This window comes from Balaenoptera ricei, chromosome 21, assembly GCF_028023285.1.
Source record: "Balaenoptera ricei isolate mBalRic1 chromosome 21, mBalRic1.hap2, whole genome shotgun sequence".
NCBI classification, from domain to species: domain Eukaryota; kingdom Metazoa; phylum Chordata; class Mammalia; order Artiodactyla; family Balaenopteridae; genus Balaenoptera; species Balaenoptera ricei.
In genome coordinates, this window is record NC_082659.1 from 9870088 (window position 1) to 9891082 (window position 20995).

General features: G+C 44.1%; 1 protein-coding gene across 1 annotated transcript in view; it reads left to right on the forward strand.

Annotated features, from left to right (window-relative positions):
- Positions 1-20995, forward strand: part of CSMD1 (CUB and Sushi multiple domains 1) — a 1821295-nt gene that overhangs the window by 1768334 nt on the left and 31966 nt on the right. Inside the window, exons 53-55 of the mRNA XM_059909813.1 lie at positions 8749-8922; positions 10318-10491; positions 18875-19063. Of these exons, the coding sequence (XP_059765796.1) occupies positions 8749-8922; positions 10318-10491; positions 18875-19063 (537 nt within the window). The remainder of the gene's footprint in view (positions 1-8748; positions 8923-10317; positions 10492-18874; positions 19064-20995) is intronic.

Here is a 20995-nt window from a genome sequence, read left to right on the forward strand (position 1 = left end):
GAAGAAAAGAAAAAGAAACAAAAATAAAATTAATTAAACACATCTGCCAAGGGCAAGGACCAGGGTTGCTAATGACATTAGTGAAACAACTCCATTCATTGGTTTGAAATAGCAGATGCTATGTACAGAAAAATAGTTTTCAGACCCAATATAAGAAATATTTTCCCTTATTTATTTTTTAACATGTGGGATCTGTCCAGAAATGCAATGAAGACTTCCTATGGCAGGTGCTTGGCTAGCTGGCAAGTTTTTGTCTGGGGCCCCATTAGACTCTGAGCTTTATTGATTCTACACCCACCATGCTTTCTCCATCACAATGCAAAATACTTTGGCAAAAAACATTTTTCAAGTTGTGCGTGAGGTATCTTGCTTATTTTTAGGGTTACTAGAACAAAAAACGCTTTTGCCTGAGGTTTTCCTTCTATTTCACGTGGAGCAGGGATCGCTTATTTCCAGTTGTGGTACGATGGTTATTTCCATTGGTTTCCGTCAGGGAAGAACACGCCAGATTCCTTGATGATCATTGCAGCGGAAATGGCCAAGCATATGCACAGACGCTGCCACAGTGAGAGTCTTGTGATTGTTAATGGTAGGAGAGCTGGATTTAAGGAGATGACGGGTGATTTTCTTTGTCTAACATTCGAGAACCTAATCTATGCTGTGTTTGCGGGTACCTAGTCTGAATTCTAAGCTAGAACCTTTGAGAAAAGATAGAATAAGGAAAGCTGGGCAACCCTGTGTGCAACCATCATTATACCTAAAATTTAGGCAAAGTAATACATTATGTATATCAGAGTACATTTTATAAAGGGTTAGCCACGCTTAATCGACGCCATCATCCCTGCTTTACACCTGGGCTCTCCCAGGGTGCTGTGAATTGCCCCGGACTTGTTCTGATTTACCATCTGTGCTGTGCAATGCTACAAATCTCCCTGGGCTGGAGAATTAAGCACTGAGAAGGCTCACCCCCCGTATCTGCATATCAGGTAACGTACAGTCCATCAGGGAAGTTTTACTGTCCCCATGCTCCCTTAGTTATTTTCTTCTGTTTATCTTCCCTGCGGTAGTTTGCGTTGAACCCGACAGAGAGCACACCGACTACACGAGGTTGTACGTTTGTAATCCAGGTCTCCTATCATAGAAAGCTACATTAATCTTTTAATACCATTTATATCATTTAGACTTTTTCAACACATAATAACCCATCATGTCTTTCACTCTGTTACCTCTAATCTGTTTACTCAAGACGTCAGTGATAGATTGAGACGTTTCCCACCTAAAGAACATTATCTTTTTTTCATTAGATTATTTTGCTATTATCTGAAGTAAGTTTGCATTTGCTATAATGGCCTATGAGGAGACGAATTCCTTTGTAAATATGATATCATGGTGACATTCATGTGGCTAAAATAGCTAAATGACGTGATTCAAAATGATATCATTAGACCATGTTTTTTCATAGTTGTTAGGGAATAAAACTGGAAAGTATTCAAATGCCTTGCATTTGATGATAGATCCGCGTACAAATTTTTAATAAAACAAGTGATTATGACAATGCTTATATTGCAGCAAAAAGATGATATTAGAGCAGAAAGATTAACCCCTCCCTCCTTGATCTTGGTATAAAAGTGATCTGCAGTATAAAACTTAGTCTGTATGGTAGTCAGGGAAGGTAAAATATTTGGAAACACTCAGTGCTAATCTTCACATTTTACATCTGCATTATCAGTGGCTCGCAGATAAATGTCACAATATTCCTCCCAGCCACAAGTGCTTCTGTCTCTATTTCTGAATATTATCTAGTGATATTCATTTAATTCCTCAAGAAATATTGCACAGGATGTAAAGGTAAATAGGAGGTGGTTCTTTTTTCTTTTAAGGAAATTATCATCAAAGGAATAAATAAGATAAAAACCAAGTATCTTTAATAAAAAGTTGAGATTGATGAATGTCAGGAGAGAGGTCCACGCAGAATCCTCCCCATACCCAGGGAGGGAGCCACTTTGATGAAGAGGGCACTCCAACACACAGCAATGGACTAGAGCATCCCAGAAATGAGAGCCACGGGACAAGCAGCAGCTGCATAGGCGCAGAACTGTGGGGCAGGAGGTCCTGATGGCTCACCTGGACCAAGCACGTCCCGGGCTGGTGCTCTTTGTGGTCACGTGATGCTGAGGGCCGGTGCTAATATGGCAACGCGATTGTGGAAGGAATTCACGTCCTTTCACGAACGCCCCCTCTAGATCAGGCAGGGGCTAATGCTGGTGCAGAGGCCATGACACTGCTCTTAGAACTCACAGGCTCAGAGTGGAGATAAATAGGTAAGAAAAATTCTACTTCTGTCTGCTGAATTCAAAACAAAACAACCCTCACCATGTAGGTATTGTAAACGGATGGTCCTGGAGATAAGAGTCTCCTTCTGCAGGGAAACCTAAAATAAGGGAGATGTTTGCGTTGAGTATTAATGGTCAGTAATTCCTTTAGGGTTTGTGAAGACTGCAAACACAGGGTGGATTTGGATTAAGTTATATGACATTTTACAGGCAGACAAGAATGTGAAAGAAGTGTTATGCAAAAGGGCAGTGTGTGTGCAAAGTGATAGAGGTAAAAAGTGTGGTACATTGAGGAACTACATTAATAAAAAGGCAGATGAGAGATTTCTGAAAGCCCCAGAGACTACCCAAATCATGGTACTGGCCTGAAATTTTCTTATCAAATATGGTTTAAAATAATTGCCGTTGACTAGGGTGTGTCAAACAGAGATGTGATACAAATGTATTTTGTGGCGAAGGGATGGGCCCTGGTCGTTGGTGTTACTAAGGGCACAGAGTGTTGTACAGATCATCACACCCCACCGGCCAATCCCTGCAAAGACTCACGTGCTTTCTACAATATTACATGTTCTCGGACTTCCACAAAGTTGCTCAACATTACCGCTCAAAATTGCTCCTGGAGAAAAAGAAAAAGTCTCATTTGTGAGAACTCAAATATGTTCCTTTAGTATGCACAGATCTGGAGATTTAAATACCATCCACCGACGTTTAATGCTCTTAAACGTGTTCCCTGTACATAAGAGGATCTGATCCATCTGACATTTCATGACCATTTGTTAATAGTCAAACGGTGTTTGCTATTGGCTTTAGAATTCCCTGCCATATACCCCTGCCTTTAGCCCCAAGCTGGAGTTATCACTGGAATGGGCAGAATGAAGCAGATTGCATTTCTAATTCTCTTGCAGGTACAGCGTACTTACAACACTTATTATTTTCAGCAATAAGTACCAATAATAACAAAGCAAACATGAAGGTTGAATATTTGGTTTGTAGATTTTCTAAAAATGTATGAATGTATTCAGTTCTAATCCCCAAACCAATATTTAGTATTTGTGCTGACACAGAGTGGCACAGTGAAAAGAAGGTGACCTTAAAATAGGGAATTCTGGGGTGGGGGGCGACGTGTTTGTGTGTATGTGTGAGTGTGAGAGAGCGTGGCCTTAGGGCAGGAGAGGGATGCAGCTCTTCAGTTCCTGTTGACGCACAGACCCCGCAGCGAGGACGCCCAGCCCAGGGACTCCTGTAACCTGGGAGCCGCGCGCCCCGCAGGTCCCCAGGGCACCAGTGGAACTGTATTAAATTCCCAAATCACAGAATTCGCTTCTGAAATTGCACGAGTCTAGGTAATTGTGAGAGACTCTAACACACGTTGCCTGGAAGTATTCAATACGTGAAAGAAGCATTCAGACTCTGCCTTTGTTGTGCGTTTAGGCACATCTGCTAACTGACATCTGACGCTCTGTGTCTGTCACTCAGCAAAGTCACCACTGAAAGTCAGTGCGGTTTGTTAGGTTGCAGACCGTGATCACTGCAGCATCAGAAGCAGTGACGCGCAGTCCAGAGAGCTCAGCTAGCTGCTGCAAAACCCTGCCCGTGGGAGGGACTCCGTCTCTACAGTGTACGTGCACGTGACTCCCAGACAGCAGGGACGCGGGGCAGGCGTGAGGGCGGAGGGCGCCAGGGGCTCCGTTCACCCAGGGCGCAGCCCTCAGGACATTCACTCTGCTGCCCGGAATCGGTGTACGACACACACTGAAACATGTGCGGGTAGACCCTGGACAGTAGCCTTCTAGAGCCACTGCTTGGAGAGGCTGCTCAGCTGAGGCCCTGCCCTGGGGGATAAACGCATTACTCGCGGCAAGTGCCGGTCCCCCTGTCCCGTGTGCTGGCCCGGGCTGCGTGATGTCAGGGCCGCGGGCTGGCGGCTTCTCTGCGCTTCAGACCGTGAGCTGGGCTCCCACACGGCTGGGCCGCCGTCTGCCTTCTCCAGTTCCCACGCGGGACGAGTTTGCGGGAAACCCTCGACCCAGGAGGAAACTGAGAATCCCCTTGCCCGTCCCTCTTTCTCCCTGGGTTTGGCTCATGGCAGCCCCAAGGCGACGTCTCCCTGTGAGAGGCCACTGGCATTCATTCAACCTGGCCACCACTCTGTGTTTTAGCGAACTCTGGTAGATTTTATTCCTCCTAACTCAATTTTCGAGAAAGATTGTTAAAAGAGATTCTCTTTTCTATTTGGGACATCTAACTAAAGCATAATAACTAAAATATAGTAAATAAAAACAATACAGCTTTCGTTATATCTAAAGTAGCATAAACTTAAAGGCCAGTGATCTTCACAGAGTTGTCATTTTGCAAATGAGGTGAAACCTGCAGACTCTTGTGACCCACTCACAGGTATGAAATCTTAATTTTTCTGAAATTTCATGGAATTCCTATTCCATTGTTCAATTCGTCTTAACAGGCCAATTTGAAGGATATTTTTTAATGGTATATAGTGTGTGAAATAAAGAGAGTCACCGAACTAGAACTGGAAAATACCCACCCTGGCATGGAATTCTTGATTCTGCTACTGATTCTCTCAAGAACAATTTTAAGCAGTTGGAGAATTACCCGTTCCATAGTAATGCCTGTCCTCAGCAGGGAGAAAATGCAGAATTAAAATGTAAAGTTCTAGGAATGTGGAAGTAGTAGAATTGGTTATTCATACTTAACTAAAAGAAAATTCAGCAGTTCCTTTAGGATATATCTCTATATCTATCAATCAATCTGTCCACTGAATTAAAAATCATATGCAGTTACAGTTTTACAGCATCCTACCTAATTCTTTAGCTCCTTGCTAGCCAGAGCTCTCAGGCTCTGATTAGTGGCAGATTATTAAATTCACGAGTAGGATTGATGTAAAAATAAAATAGCCCACATGCTTTTCACTTAGATTTTCTGTCTGCACTTTAATGGAACCATTTGTCAGGAAATTTGGCTTCCTTGATTTCCTAGGTGTGATGACACTGGCTGCAGAATTGCCTGTAAAAAACATTTAGTGATCTTTGTTTAAGCTGAAGCCAAATGCTAATGAAAAAGAAACAAGCAAACAAAAGCACAAACACAAAACCTAGGGGCCTGGCATCACAGTGTCGGATCTACTGGATAATCACATTATTTTATTTAGTTGATATTTTGTTTTGAAATGTGCAGGACTGCCCTCATCCCAATTCTTTTTTTTTTTTTTTCCAGTTAATAGAGTTACTTATCCTTCTTTACTGCTTTTTATACTCAGTGGAATAGTAATAATTAAATGCACCCAAAATTATGGAGATGTAGCACATGAAATATGTAAGGTCATAAACTGAAGAGGATAAAATAGGAAGTGAAGTTCGAGGTGATGCTGTCAGTTCTTCTTCCTTCAGGCACTGAGCTGAAAGGGAGTGTGTTTGAAAGACATCCCCGATTTTCTTTAGGTCTTTAAGGCCAGTTCCTCCCTGAACTGAAGTGACCACATGTCAGAGAAGAGTTGCTGTTGGAAGTCTTTATTTCCACACAAGCCTGTCAGCCTTGCCATCTGGTTTCTGGAGTGTACAGATATCTCCTTGCTGTTAGGAGTGCTTATTTGCCAGGCTTTCAACAGAGAATGCAGCCTTGAAGCATGTGTCCTACTGAAAACTTAGATGAAAAAAATATGATTGAGGTTTAAAAGTGAGCCTAGCCAGTCGTGTTTGTCCAAGTCAAGAGTGAGGCTGTGCAGATCACGGAGAGGTTTGGGGACTTTCTGTCGCAATGTATCCCTTTCAGCATCTCGGTTACCCTGAGCCCGGGTCCCTCCTCTTGGGGTGCTGATCAGGTTCAGAATACCCCCAAAGTGCTTGACATTCTCTAGAGTAGCAGCCAGGAATCAGGTGGCCCGCACTGTCTTTGAGGATTGGAGTGTGTTATTTTGGTGAGTACTTCTAGAAATTACATCATTTCCTTCTCACCTCGGAAGTGGCTGGATCCCTGCAGTAAGCCCGTGCGTGGCGGCTCTGGCTCCTTTCTTGTCTCGGGGATGCGAATGGGGCTCCACGTCTCGACCTGACGGAGATCGCCGTGCAAAGCCCAGCCTCTGGGAAGGAGCCCGCATCCGTGTTCCAGGATAACAGCCTCAGAAGCTCTCCCTTCAACCCCCGGAGAACATTCAGCCTCCTCCCAGTTCCCTGCTTGTTTCACGCCTGGTGTGGGGGGGAGGCGATCTGGCTTCTGGTCGGAATCAGGTTTATTGATCTGGATCTGGCTGAGTGGAAAAGCTGCAGAGGTGACAAAAGATCAAGCGAATCGAGCACAACTTGACCCGACCTCTTACAAATGTTAGCGCAGAGATTCTGCTCAAAGAGGGATACCTGTCACCGATTCGGTTTTCTCCCTCTGTCCTCTGCAAGGTTATCTTGCTGATAACAGATCTGGTTCAAACCTAGGATAACACAATGCAGCTGCATTGCCTTAAACAGAAATAGAGAGTACTGTTCTGAATTCTTCCAGAATGGTGGCATTAGCCCTGAGTGTCATATGACAGTAGTTTGGCCATGCTCTCAGCTTTGGGGTTGCTGTACTCTGAGTAAAACACTGGCAGCTGGGTGCTCTACTCGGAGGGTAGTGGCCAGGGGAAGTCCACTCCAGAACGCTCTGCAGCCGCTCCAGCCTAAGGAGCGAGTTTTCGTGGACAATTTAGGAACTCTCCTTGTCTATCCATCCTTTTCATGTCAGTTACTCCTAATGCTCCATAGTTTGTTGAGTTAACAAGATACTCTTTCCATGGACGTGAGGAGGGGGGAGGGACAGAGAGGAGGACGGAAGGAGAGGAAGGAAAGAAAGTGGAAGGAGAGTGAAAGAGAAGAAGGGAATCCCGCCTTTCATAGTTTTCCCCAGACCACACCGCACCTTCCTACTGTTACAGAGAAAAAATATTCATGACGCTCCTTAACGATAATGAGGCAGACTTTTTTTAGTACCCTAGCGATTGGTTGTAGGGACCAGGGTGATGGGATTTCACAAAGATATGGCTCAACTCCAGATGCTGTGTGGGCCAGCGGGGGTCACAGCCAAGGGGCAGGGAGGGGGCACGGGTGGGACATTCCTGAGAGGGAACCTCAGGGCTTGGAGGGGTTCTGGCTGAACCCACCCACCAGTGGCAGGTGCGGTGAGAAACTGGCTCAGATGTTGAGGCTGGAGGGTTCTCGTAGGCTGACTCAGCAGGGTGCTTGCTGAAGTCGGCTTTTACAAGGAGGTGCGCAGGGCCTGGGAGGAGTGTCAGGACCCGGATTAAAGCTTTGTCAGGCAAAGAACCTTTGTCACTCCCCAGCCTTCAACTCGAGAAGGACTGAAAATTCCTCTAGCTTCCTTCCCCACTTGGAAGCCCTCTGGTTCTGAAGCTTACCTGACACCCTGTTTGCCAGCGGCCAGCGACCTCCTTACGTATCAGAGTCCTCACGTCAGTACTGTTTTCCTCCCCTTAAGTACTGATGTTCACCCCAGTTTCGTTTGGGGGCCCTTTCTTTCCTTGCTGTACATACTCTTCACGGGCGAGCTCAGCCACCTGTTGGGTTCAGCCTCCATCTGTAGCCTAGCTTTTCCTAAATCTGCTGTGTCTGCAGGGTGTCCCTCCCCTGAGCTCTGGGCTTCTGTGTTCAACTGAGGATGCGACAGTTTCCCCTAGACATCAGTTCAGACATAACTCAAATGGACATTTTCTGAAATTGAACTTATTTTCTGATATCAATCCTTCCTTTGGAATTTCACAGATAGTTCAGGAATCTAGTCTCTCACTGGAGATCCTTCCATCCTTTTCTTTGCTACCCATTTTCAATAGGGTTACAGAACTTATATGAATTCCAAGTGTCTCTTCCTTTCTTTTGGTTTTTATTTGGAAATAGAATAAATAGATAAATAACATAAAATATCAGTAAGAAAAATAAGTAAAAGAAATAAATGGAGAAACTATAACTGGAGAATTACCTTTTAACAATTTTATATTTGAACTATTATGTTACCCACAATTGTTGAGAAAAATTAATGAGTTGAAGAAAACTCTATCAAATAAAAAATACATAAATGGAAAATATTCCAATAATGTTTGCATTCAATGCTGTCAGCCACTTGGCAATAAAGATAAACTAATTTTGAATGTAGTACTTTTATTATTTTAGATTTTTTTATTGGAGTATACTTGATTTACAATGGTGTGTTAATTTTTCCTGTACAGCATAGTGACCCGGATATACATATACATATATATCCTTTTGTATATTCTTTTTCATTCTGGTTTATCCCAGGACGTTGAATAGAGTTCCCTGTGCCGTACCATAGGACTCTGTTGTTTCTCCACGAATGTGGTACTTTTACAGAAGACAGGCTCTCCAGCGTGTTTTTGTCGGTTTTGCTTGCTTTTCAGCGGGCCACTGCGGCTCTCCGGATCCCATCGTGAACGGTCACATCAGCGGCGACGGCTTCAGTTACAGGGACACCGTGGTGTATCAGTGCAACCCCGGTTTCCGGCTCGTGGGGACTTCCGTACGGATATGCTTGCAAGACCACAAGTGGTCCGGACACACCCCAGTCTGTGTCCGTAAGTACAGCCTGTGAACTAACTCAGCGGGTGCTTCCCTTCGTGGTGTTTTCTTTTGTCATTAGGTCATAACACAGACACGTTTAAGCTCAGAGAAAGGATGGAGAGCTGTCGGAAGAGAGAGAACGTGGGCGCTCCTCCCCTTCCGTCTCTGGTCCTCCTCCCGTTCCATGTCCTTCTGACGCCTCCTGCAGGCTCCCTCCACATTGAGTTTGCTCACCCGCTCATCTCAGATGGGTCCCAGGATGAGGGAGGTCAGGCATTCATTCCCCCAGCGTTGTCCTGGGACGACGAGGTGGAAACAGCATCCCACCAGAGGAGGATAGAGGTGCTGGGCCCGAGTCTGCAGGTTGGCTTTGCAGGGGCCCCGCGGTAGCCACCCCCCAAGCTTCTGTGTTGTTTTGTGTTCTTGTCATTGCTTCATCAAGAACGCAGAGAGTTTGTACGCGGTCGTCCCTTTAATAAAGAGGTGAAATTGTATGTACCATTGTCCTCAAACTTTATAACTTGAGAGACGAATGCTGACTCCTATTTTTAGAAGAGATTGTACCCTTATGCAAATTTCCTTTTAAACCAATTTTTTTTCCTAATATGTTCTTTATTTTCCTAAACAAGGGGATTGTTGATGTAAGTTTAGGACAGAGGCAGGTATTCTCTGGGATAGTGCTGTGGTAACTGTACACAGTTCAAGGGTGAAAGCTTTGCTTAGAAGAAAAAATTGTTGACAAGATAAATGAGAAGGAACACACCAGTTTTACAACTGTAATGTGTTTCTTTTGAAAGGGCCATTGAGGGATATGTTCATGATTTGTATTGCTGTTATTGTGGACATGACATAATGAGGGTTGGCTATGTTCCAAAGGACCATACAATAGGGAATGTCAAAGAAAATATGATTTGAGCATGTACTCTTATTTTTGCTAATTTCATGATGTTTAAATTGATATTGGATTAATTTATACATACACGATTTAAGTTATCATCCAAGTCCCTATAATGTTTCAAGATGAGAGTTCCACAAAATTAGCTGGTGTGTTCTCAGGGGAAAATATTCAGAACTCATGATTAATACAAAAATTTAGCATCTCTTGTTTTTCACTGCTTTATTTTAAAATTACCTGATATTCTATCATGATGTAAGAAATAATAATTATGGTGATGAAGAAAGTACATTTGCCAGGCGCTAGTTATTTTCCACGATTATAATAAAAACCTGTGGGTTTAGCCCATGATTCTCTCTCTCAATATTCCCTTCCAAATATAAACACAATCTGTAACATATCTGATTAGCTGTCAACCCCTTAATTCATACATTTAACATACCTGTATGTGTATTAATGAAGAATGCCAAGTGAGAGTGATGACTTATTAATGTGGACCTGTCTTCCTCCATAGCCATCACCTGTGGCCACCCAGGGAACCCTGCCCACGGCTTCACTAATGGCAGCGAGTTCAACCTGAATGATGTTGTGAACTTCACCTGCAACACCGGCTACTTGTTGCAGGGCGCATCTCGAGCCCAGTGTAGGAGCAACGGCCAGTGGAGCAGCCCTCTGCCGACCTGCCGAGGTAGGAGAGCTTCCGGGGTTAGTGAGGGCTGAAGCATAACACCAGGGAGCCTGTCTGCGTGCGTAGAGGGGGAAACTTCCCCTCCAGGGACAGGGCTTCTGCAAGCGCTTGTTGTTGGGGTGGGAAAACATTTCTGAGTGTAACGCGCAAATCGCTCCATGGCCTCTTTCTTGCTATTGGCCAGATATTCAATCAAAAAACCCTGGGATTCTCTACTTCAAAGACTACTCGTCTTCCGTTTGTCTTTCTCTCCATTTATGCACTCACTTATTTCTGCCACATGTATTCCACACCTTTGGTCCTTAAGCTTCTAGCCTTATGGATGTATTTGAGAAGTTCTTATTGCTTTAAATCTCAAGTTTTAGAAATTCACTTCTTTAAAAATGGACACGTAGATCTGGACTAACACCTAAATTTCCAAGGGAATGCTGCTTTGTAGTTTTTGTATTTCTAGATGTTTGAGCTAGAAATACAAAAACTTTTCCTTAAAACATCTCCTTCAAATATTTTCCATTAAAACATCTCTCTTACTGAAGACGCATGTCCTTCCATGTGAAGGTGAGTTTTTTGTTGTTTTGGTTTGGTTTGGTTTTTTGGTAATAATATGGTATTAAAGGCAGACACTTATGGAGGTCCCTTGCTCTGACAACCACCCACCTTCCCACTGGGCCCCAAGGGAGCTGTATTCAAATGTAACAATAGCAGAATGGGAATCCAGGCAAGTTTTAAATAGCAGTTATGTGAAATTGGCTACAAACTGTCGAGTCTGGCACATGTCTATATCAGAGTGCTTGGCTTAAGCTCAAAGACAAAGTAAAGCCTCCTAATTCCACTTCCCTCTAAAACTCCCTTTTCAATGTTGGAAAGTCTTGCTGTGAAGAGCAGAGACACCAGGTTCCCTGTTCTCACTGTCCCCAGAAAGCGGGCTTCGGGCATGTCCTGTTTGGGGGAGGCGGGGGGTGGAGTATCTCACAGAGATGCCCCTGGTTTCTTGTTCCAAAGCTCCTGCTGGTCTCCTGACAACGTGGGGGTCTGGTCAGCTTGGACACTGACAAGTTCATCTTGTAGGTTATATGTTATTATTATAATTGTATTAGGCAGGGCCATGGAACAGGGTGACCGGGGTTAGGAGACATCTTGGAATGTGTGAGCCAGGGCAGGAAGCTGGCTTCTAAATGACCTCTGGCCCCTCTGCCTTCCACGCGGGGCACCTTGGCAAACCCTAAATGCTCGCTGAGCATCGTGATGCGCGTGGCTGTGATGAGCAGGGTCACTCACTCAGCCTCCCCCTCACGTGTCACAGGGAAACGTGCGGCCCACGTGTCTGCCGGCAGCCCTGAGCACGTGGACGGCAGTGGACAGGCTGAGCTGGAGGTGTCCGCCACTTGCTAACGCAGCTGCAGAGATGTAGGAAAAGGTTACACATCTTTAATCAAACTGCTTTTCACTGCCCTATACAACAAGGAAAAACAGCACGACTGAAAGAATGGTTACACATGAAGGCCCTTAAATTTGGGTTCAGTTTATCTTCACACAGGGTTACGGCCTAACTGTGCCTCTGATGCCTTAGGTGTATGAGAACCATCTATATCCGTTCCCCCCAAACCCTTCTACTCAACTTAATTTAATATTTATTAAGCACCTACTGTGTTCCGAATGCTGTGCTGCACACTGTCAGGACAGAGGTGGGTGAAATACTTCATACCTTTAAGTAGATACCAACCCGGGGGCTAATTAGGGGGGAGAAAGTCCCCACAGCTGCTGAGACTTTGTCCACTGGACACAGTACATTCTGGTTAAATGAAAGATTGAGTAAGTTCAAAACAGCAGGCTTTTAATTATCAAAACGTTTTTTGTTTCTGTACTTCATTTTCCTCTAACTTATGCCAAAAAGAGAGAGAGAAGAAGTTAAATGCCTATCATTTATAAATGGTTTTTGGTGTTTTACAATAGATACTAGGTCCTTTAGATATCTATGGCACAGTTTAAAGAATGCTAGAATGTGTTTTAAGGTCTTCAGTATTGATTCTGACTTTTCTTGCCTTCCTCCCTTTTCTTGAAAAATAGGAATGGACTTATTTTTTTAGTAGACGTTATTTTTTTAGAGCAGTTTAGGTTCATGGCAAAGTTGGGCTGAAGGTACAGAGATTCCCCATAAACCAACTGCTGCACCCATGCACAGCCCCCCCTCCCCCTCCGCTGTCACCACCCCCACCAGATGGTGCATTTGTTATCACTGATGAACCTGCATGGACACATCATCTCACCCAGAGTCCGCAGGTGACATTAGGGTTCACTCTTGGTGTTAGGCGGTCTGTATGTTTGGACAGGTGTACAATGAATGACACATATCCACCACCGCCATATCTTGCAGAGTGTTTTCATGGCCCTAAAGTTTCTCTGTGCTCCACTTATTCATCCCTCCTCCTGCCCACCAGCCCCTGGCAACCCCTGATCGTTTTCATGTCTCCATAGTTTCGCCTCTTCCACAGTGCCATACAGTTGGAATCACACAGTATATAACCATTTCAGATTGGCTTTTTTCGTTTAGTAAATGCATTTAAGTTTCCTCTATGTTTTTTAATGGTTTGATAGCTCATTTCTTTTCAGTGATGAATAATATTCCATTGTCTCGATGGACCACAGTTTATCCATTCACATACTGAGGGACATCCGGGTTGCTTCCAAGTTCTAGCAACTATGAATAAAGCTGCTATATTCATTCCTGTGCAGGTTTTTGGGTGGATATAAGTTGTTAACTCCTTTGGGTAAATATTAAGGAGCATGATTGCTGGATTGTATGGTAAGAATATGTTTATGTTTGCAAGAAACCCAAACTGTCTTCCAAAGTGGCTGTGTCACTTTGCATTCCCACCAGCAATAAGTAAGAGTTCCTGTTGCTCCACACCCTCGCCAGTGTTTGGTGTTGTCAGTGATCTGGATTTTGGCCATTCTAATAGATGTATAGTGGAATCTCATTATTGTTTTAACTTGCATTTCCCTGATGACATATGACGTGGAGCATCTTTTCATAGGCTTATTCGCCATCAGTAGGTCTTGTTTGCTGAGGTGTCAGCTAAGGTCTTTGGCCCATTTTTAGTTGGGTTGTTTGTCTTCTTATTGTTGAGTTTTAAGAGTTTTTTTTTTTAATGTTTCAGATTACTGTCCTTTATCAGTTATGTCTTTTCTAAGATTTTCTTTTAACCTGTGGCTTGTCTTCTCGTTCTCTTGACACTGCCTTTGGAAGAGCAGAACTTTAAAATTAGTACTTAATTTTGAAAGCTGACACTTCAAAAACGTCTGATGAAGGAGGAGATGACTGACAAACAGCCGTCCGAGTGCTGAGGGGATTGGAAATCACCCCTCATCTCCCGGGTGCCTCCTGCTCATGTTTCTGTTATTTTCTATTGCTCTGTTTTGCTTCATTTATGAACTAAGAGATACAATCTAGTGCACAGAATTTACATGCATATTATTCGACCAGGAAAAGCATGAATTCAAAGAGATCAGACTTATAAAGACAGTGAAGCATCAGAAAAAAATGGCGTGAAACTCAAAAAGTTAAAAGTTAACAAAAATAGCTACTCTATTAATAAAACTTCCAGGGATTCTTCAAGGTGTGTACTGCAGTATGGCCTGATTCTTACCTTATGTGGTTCCTTGAATAAACCCCCAGTTGGTTCAGGGTGTTGTGTCTCATGTCAGCATCCTGTTGTGCTTGATTTCTTCGCCCAAATACTTGATGTGATTCTCAGATGTCTAATCTGCGGAGGTCAATGAGTTGTGGAATCCTGAGTAATCCTACAGCATCTGGTTAATGATGCAAGAGAGAAACCCTACCAGGACTTTGGAATGAACTCCCAGTAAATCTGTGCTAAAGTGAGGCTGACTTAGACACAGATTTCCACAAAGTCTCTCCACCCTGGACTCACCTTTTATCCTCAGACTCAGCCCTTCCCAGGGAAAAGCTCTGGCCATGCCAGCTGTGTTTGTGATAAATCAGAACCCTCCAATCCAGGAAGCGACTCACCCCCTGGTTCTATCTTTACAAACAGGATCAGGAAAATAAATAAATAAAAGAAGGGATCCTTTTTGCTAGTAGTAATATCTTTCTGGAATAAATAAATTACATGGATGTAGATTTCATAAAAAGGAATGAAAACAAATATCTTCACATTTATTTTAAGAATCAGATTATGCCTACTGTTTCAGAGGCCCCCGTTTCTATAGAAGAGCTTTCTGAGTCTTTGTCTCCTAAATTCAAATAAGTGTCAACATGAGCTTAAAAGTTCAGTCAGTTCAAGGAGAAATAAATGAGGTATACCAAGTCTGGCAGTTTTAGGATGAGTCACTTAATATTTTCTTTCCTTGTGTAATAATTTTTGTGTTACATGCAAATGTTTGGAGGTTTTATTTTTTCTTTCTTATCTACAGTTTTGTGGGATTGGCCATTTAAACTCAGAGAATTAAAATATATGTCCTTTGCTATTACATACATGAGTATAAAGAAAATTAAGAAAATACGGGGTGAGTGAAGGTTCTGTTCTGGTTAGAGAGGAATAAAAAAGGAAACAAAAAAAACTGACTAAACTTGCATCACTGAATCCAGGGTCTTGTAGTGAATCCTCAAGTTCACTGGAGAATATCAGTTTTCTTCTATGAACAGTCAAATAAATACTACCTTCCTCTTAGATTTCCATGAGTTCTAAGTAAACCAGTGCACGTGAAATGCTTAGCAAAGTGCCTGGCGCATAGTAGGTGCTCAGTCTCCCTGCCCCCACTCCCACCCACCTCTGAAATTTAACTAGAATCAACTATAATCAATTAGAACCTTCTTTATCAAATCCGAATGTCTCATTACACCTAAAACCAATTTCTTTATTCTTATCAGTTATTGATAAAAGATGAAAGATAACTTTCATATGTTTGAAAAATAGTCATCATAGAAGTTGCTTTTGGTGACCGGTAATTAAGTTTTGATTTAAGTTTTGATTCATCCAAGTAAACAAGTTGGAAATGTTTATTCTGTGTGATACACTGAATAGTCACCTCACCTTCGATTGTCCTCTCAACTTTGCATAATCCCTTCTATTGAAAAATTTAAAAAACACATATTACACAGAACTCTAATCAATTATGAATGCTTTTTAAAAAATTTAGTGAACTACTTCTTACCCATTTTTCCCACTGCCAAAGAATTTAAACTGGCTATATGCCCATTACAAAGCATCATTTTCTTACTTTCCTGTTTATAATCTGGTTTTTAATGAGCCATAAAAGAAAACAAGAAAGAAGCAAGAAACAGGAGTAAACACAGAAAAATAAACATAAACACAGGCTTAAGCAAAAACAAAAACAAAAACACATTAGGAAGAGATGGAGGTAGTTCCTTCCTTTCTTCCTTCCTTTTCACATAAAGCCCTAAGGCCACAGAAGGAGTTTCAGAAGTCATCAGGTAATCAGGAGCTCTGATCCTTACCTAGTTCTGGTATGACCCCTTTTGTGACCTTGGATATGTTACTGATCAGTATATGAATGTCTTCTTTACCCTCCAACATACACAAATGTCCCCTGGAACACATTTTGTGCCTTCATGACTCCACACAGGCTATGTACATATGATATCAATATTTCTCATTCTCTCCAGCTGAGGAAATTCCGTTCTCTGTCAGGTTTTAACACCTGAGCATCAAGGCCAAGTCTCAGCGCTTGGCGTGTTGAGGGGTGGTGCTAAGATGAGGGGAGACTTCCACAATGAGTCTCTCACCAGTTTCTCTCTGATGCTCTGCCCTGCTAGACATCATGTCTCCAGCTAAAAAAGTAAAATAGTTCCAGCAGGTGTGACCTGGTCTGACCTATCTTCACACCATCAACTTTACTGGTCATTTCAGGCGCCACAGGATGATTTAAGTAATTTGACCCCTCCTTCCGCTTTGCTGACAGCTCACCTCTGTCCGTCATATGAAGTCTCAGTCCACCAGATTCCAGATAGGAATTGGGCACAAAACAGAAAGAACGGAGACGGGAGAGCAGTGCGTGGCCGGACTGGGTACTGCTGAGCTGTCTAGGCCGGCAGCCTGCCCTCCGTATGGTGAAGCACACTCGTGTGCAGCAAAGACGTGGAATGTTTCACAGTTCTCTCTGTCGGGGACAAATAAGTTAAAATCTTCCTGCCTTATTTTTTTTCCCCAAGCTGGTAGATACAGCTGAATCTCCTAGTGGAACCAATAAAATAAAGAGGAAGGGATATAATAGATGTTTCTGACTGCAATTATGCAGGACTAAATTCTGTAGGACTAATTCCACAGGATGGGACTGAGAAAAGCGTGAGCAGGTTTAGAGTGTAGACATACCTCTTCCAACATCAAGAGGCAATTCGGTTTCTGTCTTGGAGCTCATGGAATCTAACTTTGTCAAGCATTTCTATTGCCTGGTTTTTAAGGATGCTGAGCTAGGTGAAAGGATGGGGAGGAGCCTGGGACTCAGCACTTCTTCCAGCTAATTCTAATGCAACGTAAAATCCCAGAGTGGTCGTCAGTATCGTCAGTAATGAGGACTTCCGTGTCTCCTACACACCGTGCCGTGGGCAAGAGAGGCCCCCAAGGAGAATTCTGCTTCGAGGTTTCAGAGCGCTTGGGCATGAAACTCGCGAATTCTGAACGGCACTCCTCCCGCCATGGTGGGGCTCAGAGAGCCCTGCTCTCCTCGGCTGGCAAAGGGGGGATGCAGGTGGACCTCACCGTTACCGGAGCGATAACTGTTTCTCTTTTCTTTCTCTTCTGGCTTCCAGCCCCACCCTTCTCTTGACCCCAAACGCATAATGGCACTTGCTTTGTGCACTTCGTCTTTCTCACCCACCCCACAATCAGGCTGCATTCAGGAAAGCTGGGCCCGAATATAAAACTATGAATTAAAGAAAGGAGGAGCCCAGGTGGGGCGTGCGGAGTCCCGGGGCGCGTGAGGCATGGGCCGGACGCCCTGGCGCAGGAAGGCTCGGCGCCTCCACTTGGGTCACCTAAGCGGTGTCCTTTCCTCTCACTGCAGAGAGTCTGCTGTGGTTTGGGGACTGTCCTCTAAGAGCGATGTAAGCGCAAACTCGACACCGTAGCGTCTTTGGCCTTCGGGCCAAGGCAACACCTTCCTGCTTGTGAAGATCAGACACAAGGGAGCTGTTTCTGTCTCCTGGGCTTGACACGCAACTCCAAGTGCCCAATGGGCCGATGCGGGCGTTTTTCAGGTCATAAAAATAATCGTGCAAGTCAGTGACACTTTTTCCAAATTGCTGATGCGTGCTATTATGGTGGGTTTGGTGACAATTTTATTGCAGGTGCAATGCACTCTGGAGCCTTAAAAATATCTGCTGGGGGTCCATAAACATGTTTGCTTGACTCGAAAGAACTTGTCTTCTATCAACTCAGGATTGGTTTAAGAAGGATAGGATATTATTCTGCAGCACTGAAAGGGACCCCTGTCCGCCTCTGATCCGCCCACCCCGTCGTCCTGGGGACAGAGAGGAATCAGGGTGCAGACGGGCAGGGTTTGCCTTGGCCGCTGGGACACCGAGTGCAGCGGCTGCCTGGGAACTTGTCACGCTGCCGGCTTCTGAGCCCGAAATACCTGGAGAGAGCGCGGCTCTGCAGCAGCTGCCCCGGTCAGCGGTGGGCGGGTCGGAGAGAGAGAACTGGGGCTCGCTCTGTCCTCTGCGCCTGCGAGAGCGCGCGGCTGCTTCCCTCCCAGAGGCCAGCGGCACTCAGGCTCAGAGAGCGCCATTCAGATGCACCAGGCACACCCCGCTGTCGCTGCCGGAGCTGCTTCTACAGGGCAAGAAGCTTAAGTCAGAGGCTGCCTTAATTTACACTTCTATTAAGTGTTGACAGAGGAGTTGTCGTTTTTGTCTGCTTTAGACACATAACAGAAATTACTTGGGCACATATTGAAGCATTAGTGCATGTCAGGGTGGGGTGGTAATTAATTACTGTGTCCCAGGCTGTCCTGAAGTATCACAGTCGCATACAAATATGTAGACTAACTTCAGCCGTTTCTATTTTAACATTTTCATAACATAAAAACCTAACCAGGGAAACGAATTTTAGACCTTACATTGAAGAAGCCTATTATTAGGAAACAGTTAAAGGCTGTCAGTGTCATGTTGTTAAAGGTGCTATAGTAGCCGATATATTGCTTGACATGTTTTGAAGCATAATGGCCCAAAGCAGGAAGTGGAATTCGTCAAGGGTACAGAATTTCACAAGCTTTGGCTGTCGTGCTGTCGTCTTACCAACTTTCTAAAACCATGAGGAGGAGTTTGCCTTCTCTGCCCGTCTGTTTTGTTTATAAACGTATAGCTGCATTTGAATAATGTGCACCGTGCTTTCCTTTGCAGTGGTGAACTGCTCGGATCCAGGCTTTGTGGAAAATGCCGTTCGTCACGAGCAACAGAATTTCCCCGAGAGTTTTGAATATGGAATGAGTGTCGTATATCACTGCAAGAAGGGATTTTACTTGTTGGGATCTTCTGCCTTAACCTGTATGGCAGATGGCTTATGGGATCGCTCTTTGCCCAAGTGTTTGGGTAAGTGAGGGTCCTTTTGGCCACAGAGCCCTGTAAGAACACCACCAACAGAACACGGTTCTTTTCAAGTATTCAAAACGGTGTTGATTTTTAATTCTCTCTACCCACCCCCATCACAAATTATATTTGTTACTATGACAACGTTATAGGTTGGCCAGAAATCACCAAATGCGAGTCACGCTAGTTCCGCAGGAAGAAAGGGGCGGTGGTGCTGGCCTGCTCGCAAAGCTGGCCCCAGCGGGAGACGCACTCGGCTCGCGGGCTCCGCCTGGACCGGGCTGTCTCTGTGTCTGCTGTTGCTGCTTGTCTCCTGCTTCGGGCCAGCAGGGAGGCTAATCCACCGGTTCAAACGGGCGCCAGCGGCCTCCAGACGGCGCCTCTGTCAACACCCCGAATCTCTCAACACCATGCATCTATCTGGACCCAGGTTCAGAAATATTGGCAAAGAGGCTATAAACAGAGTCTCCATCTATTGACCTAGTATCTGTGGCCGGAAGGGTGGCGCTCTCTGAGGGGCCTAATTTGGGTCTCATCAGCGCTTCTGGTACAGTCCGATGTGAACATGATTAGAAAGATAGTGTCCTGGTCGTCACTTCCTCCTGACCCATAGGTTTAAAGAAGAGGAGGGCGGACTATTAACAGTACATTTTAAACCATACAGGTTCACAAGGACACTTTCTTTTCTACCCAAATAGCTATAGTATTACTTTCTTTCACTTGAAAAATCATATTGTCCTTTAGCTCAGAGAGAATTGTCTTGTTAAAACGTAGTCTGAAAATGAAGGAAAAGGAGTCACTCTCCTTGGCCTTTTAAAAATCAGTCAGAAACAAAACAAAAAACAATCCTTTTTAGTATTCATTTTGTGTGGGTAGAGAAAATAGGAAATGACAATCACATTATAAATTGAACTTACTGGAAAAAGTGATAATCCATTTTACCTGTGACAATTACAGCGTTTTCAGTACATTTTCAGAGTGGATTGGTGCGGGAGACTTTTTTCCTGCAAGTCAGGGTCCCACAAAGCCCCTTCAATCTACCCGGAAACCTGTCTCAAATTCTAACTGTAACAAAACAACGAATTTCTACAGATAAAGAGAGTGATGACTTTCAAAAACAAACGTACAGGCTTACGTGACAAAACACATCTGTAAATGTATTACTATTCTCATCAAGCTTTATGTTTTCTGGTTTTCTGTGCCTTCACACATGGGAACTTTTCAGAGAAATTTGTTTTGTTTTGTTTGTTTTTCTCCCCAAAGATTTCTCTTGCATCTTCCCTGGTGTCTGTGAGACTTGTATTGGTTGTTGCAATGATGCCAGCGTGCTCCAACCTCCAGGAACCAGGTTTTAACTGATCTCATTTTCCAAGGGGCGACTTCCCACCTCTTGCTGTCATTACCCGCTGGAATTACCGTGAATTTGGGAATACACGCTCGCAGAGGAGCGTTTTGTTTTCACGTGCTCTGCAGCAGCTAACCTCCATCTCTGTTTTTGCTGTTATACTGTTCCACTGATTTTTTTCTCTTTTATTTCACTTGGAACTGATCATTTATCAACAATTTCACTGATTCAGCTCTAGTTAGCTTCTCTTTAGGACTCCGTAGATAAACTCCTCTTGTCCAGTGAGTAAATATCAGTATAAGACAGTCTCAGGGGAGGACTTATGTGACTCAGGGGATGGGTGATGCCTGCCAACCTTTCAAACCTGCCCCTCTGGCTGGCATCACTTTGGGGTTGCCAGTGACCGAATGCAGCCCCTCGAGGCTGTTAAACCAGCAGAGCCTTTGAACACTCTTCGGCATCATCAGCCCAGTTAGCTGTTTGTACGTGGTGTAAAATTTGCCCATGGCTAACCCTAACTTTGGACTTTATAGAAAGGGAGAGATAAGTCTTTACCATCCTATGGTAATCTGGATTCTAGAATTTTCCTT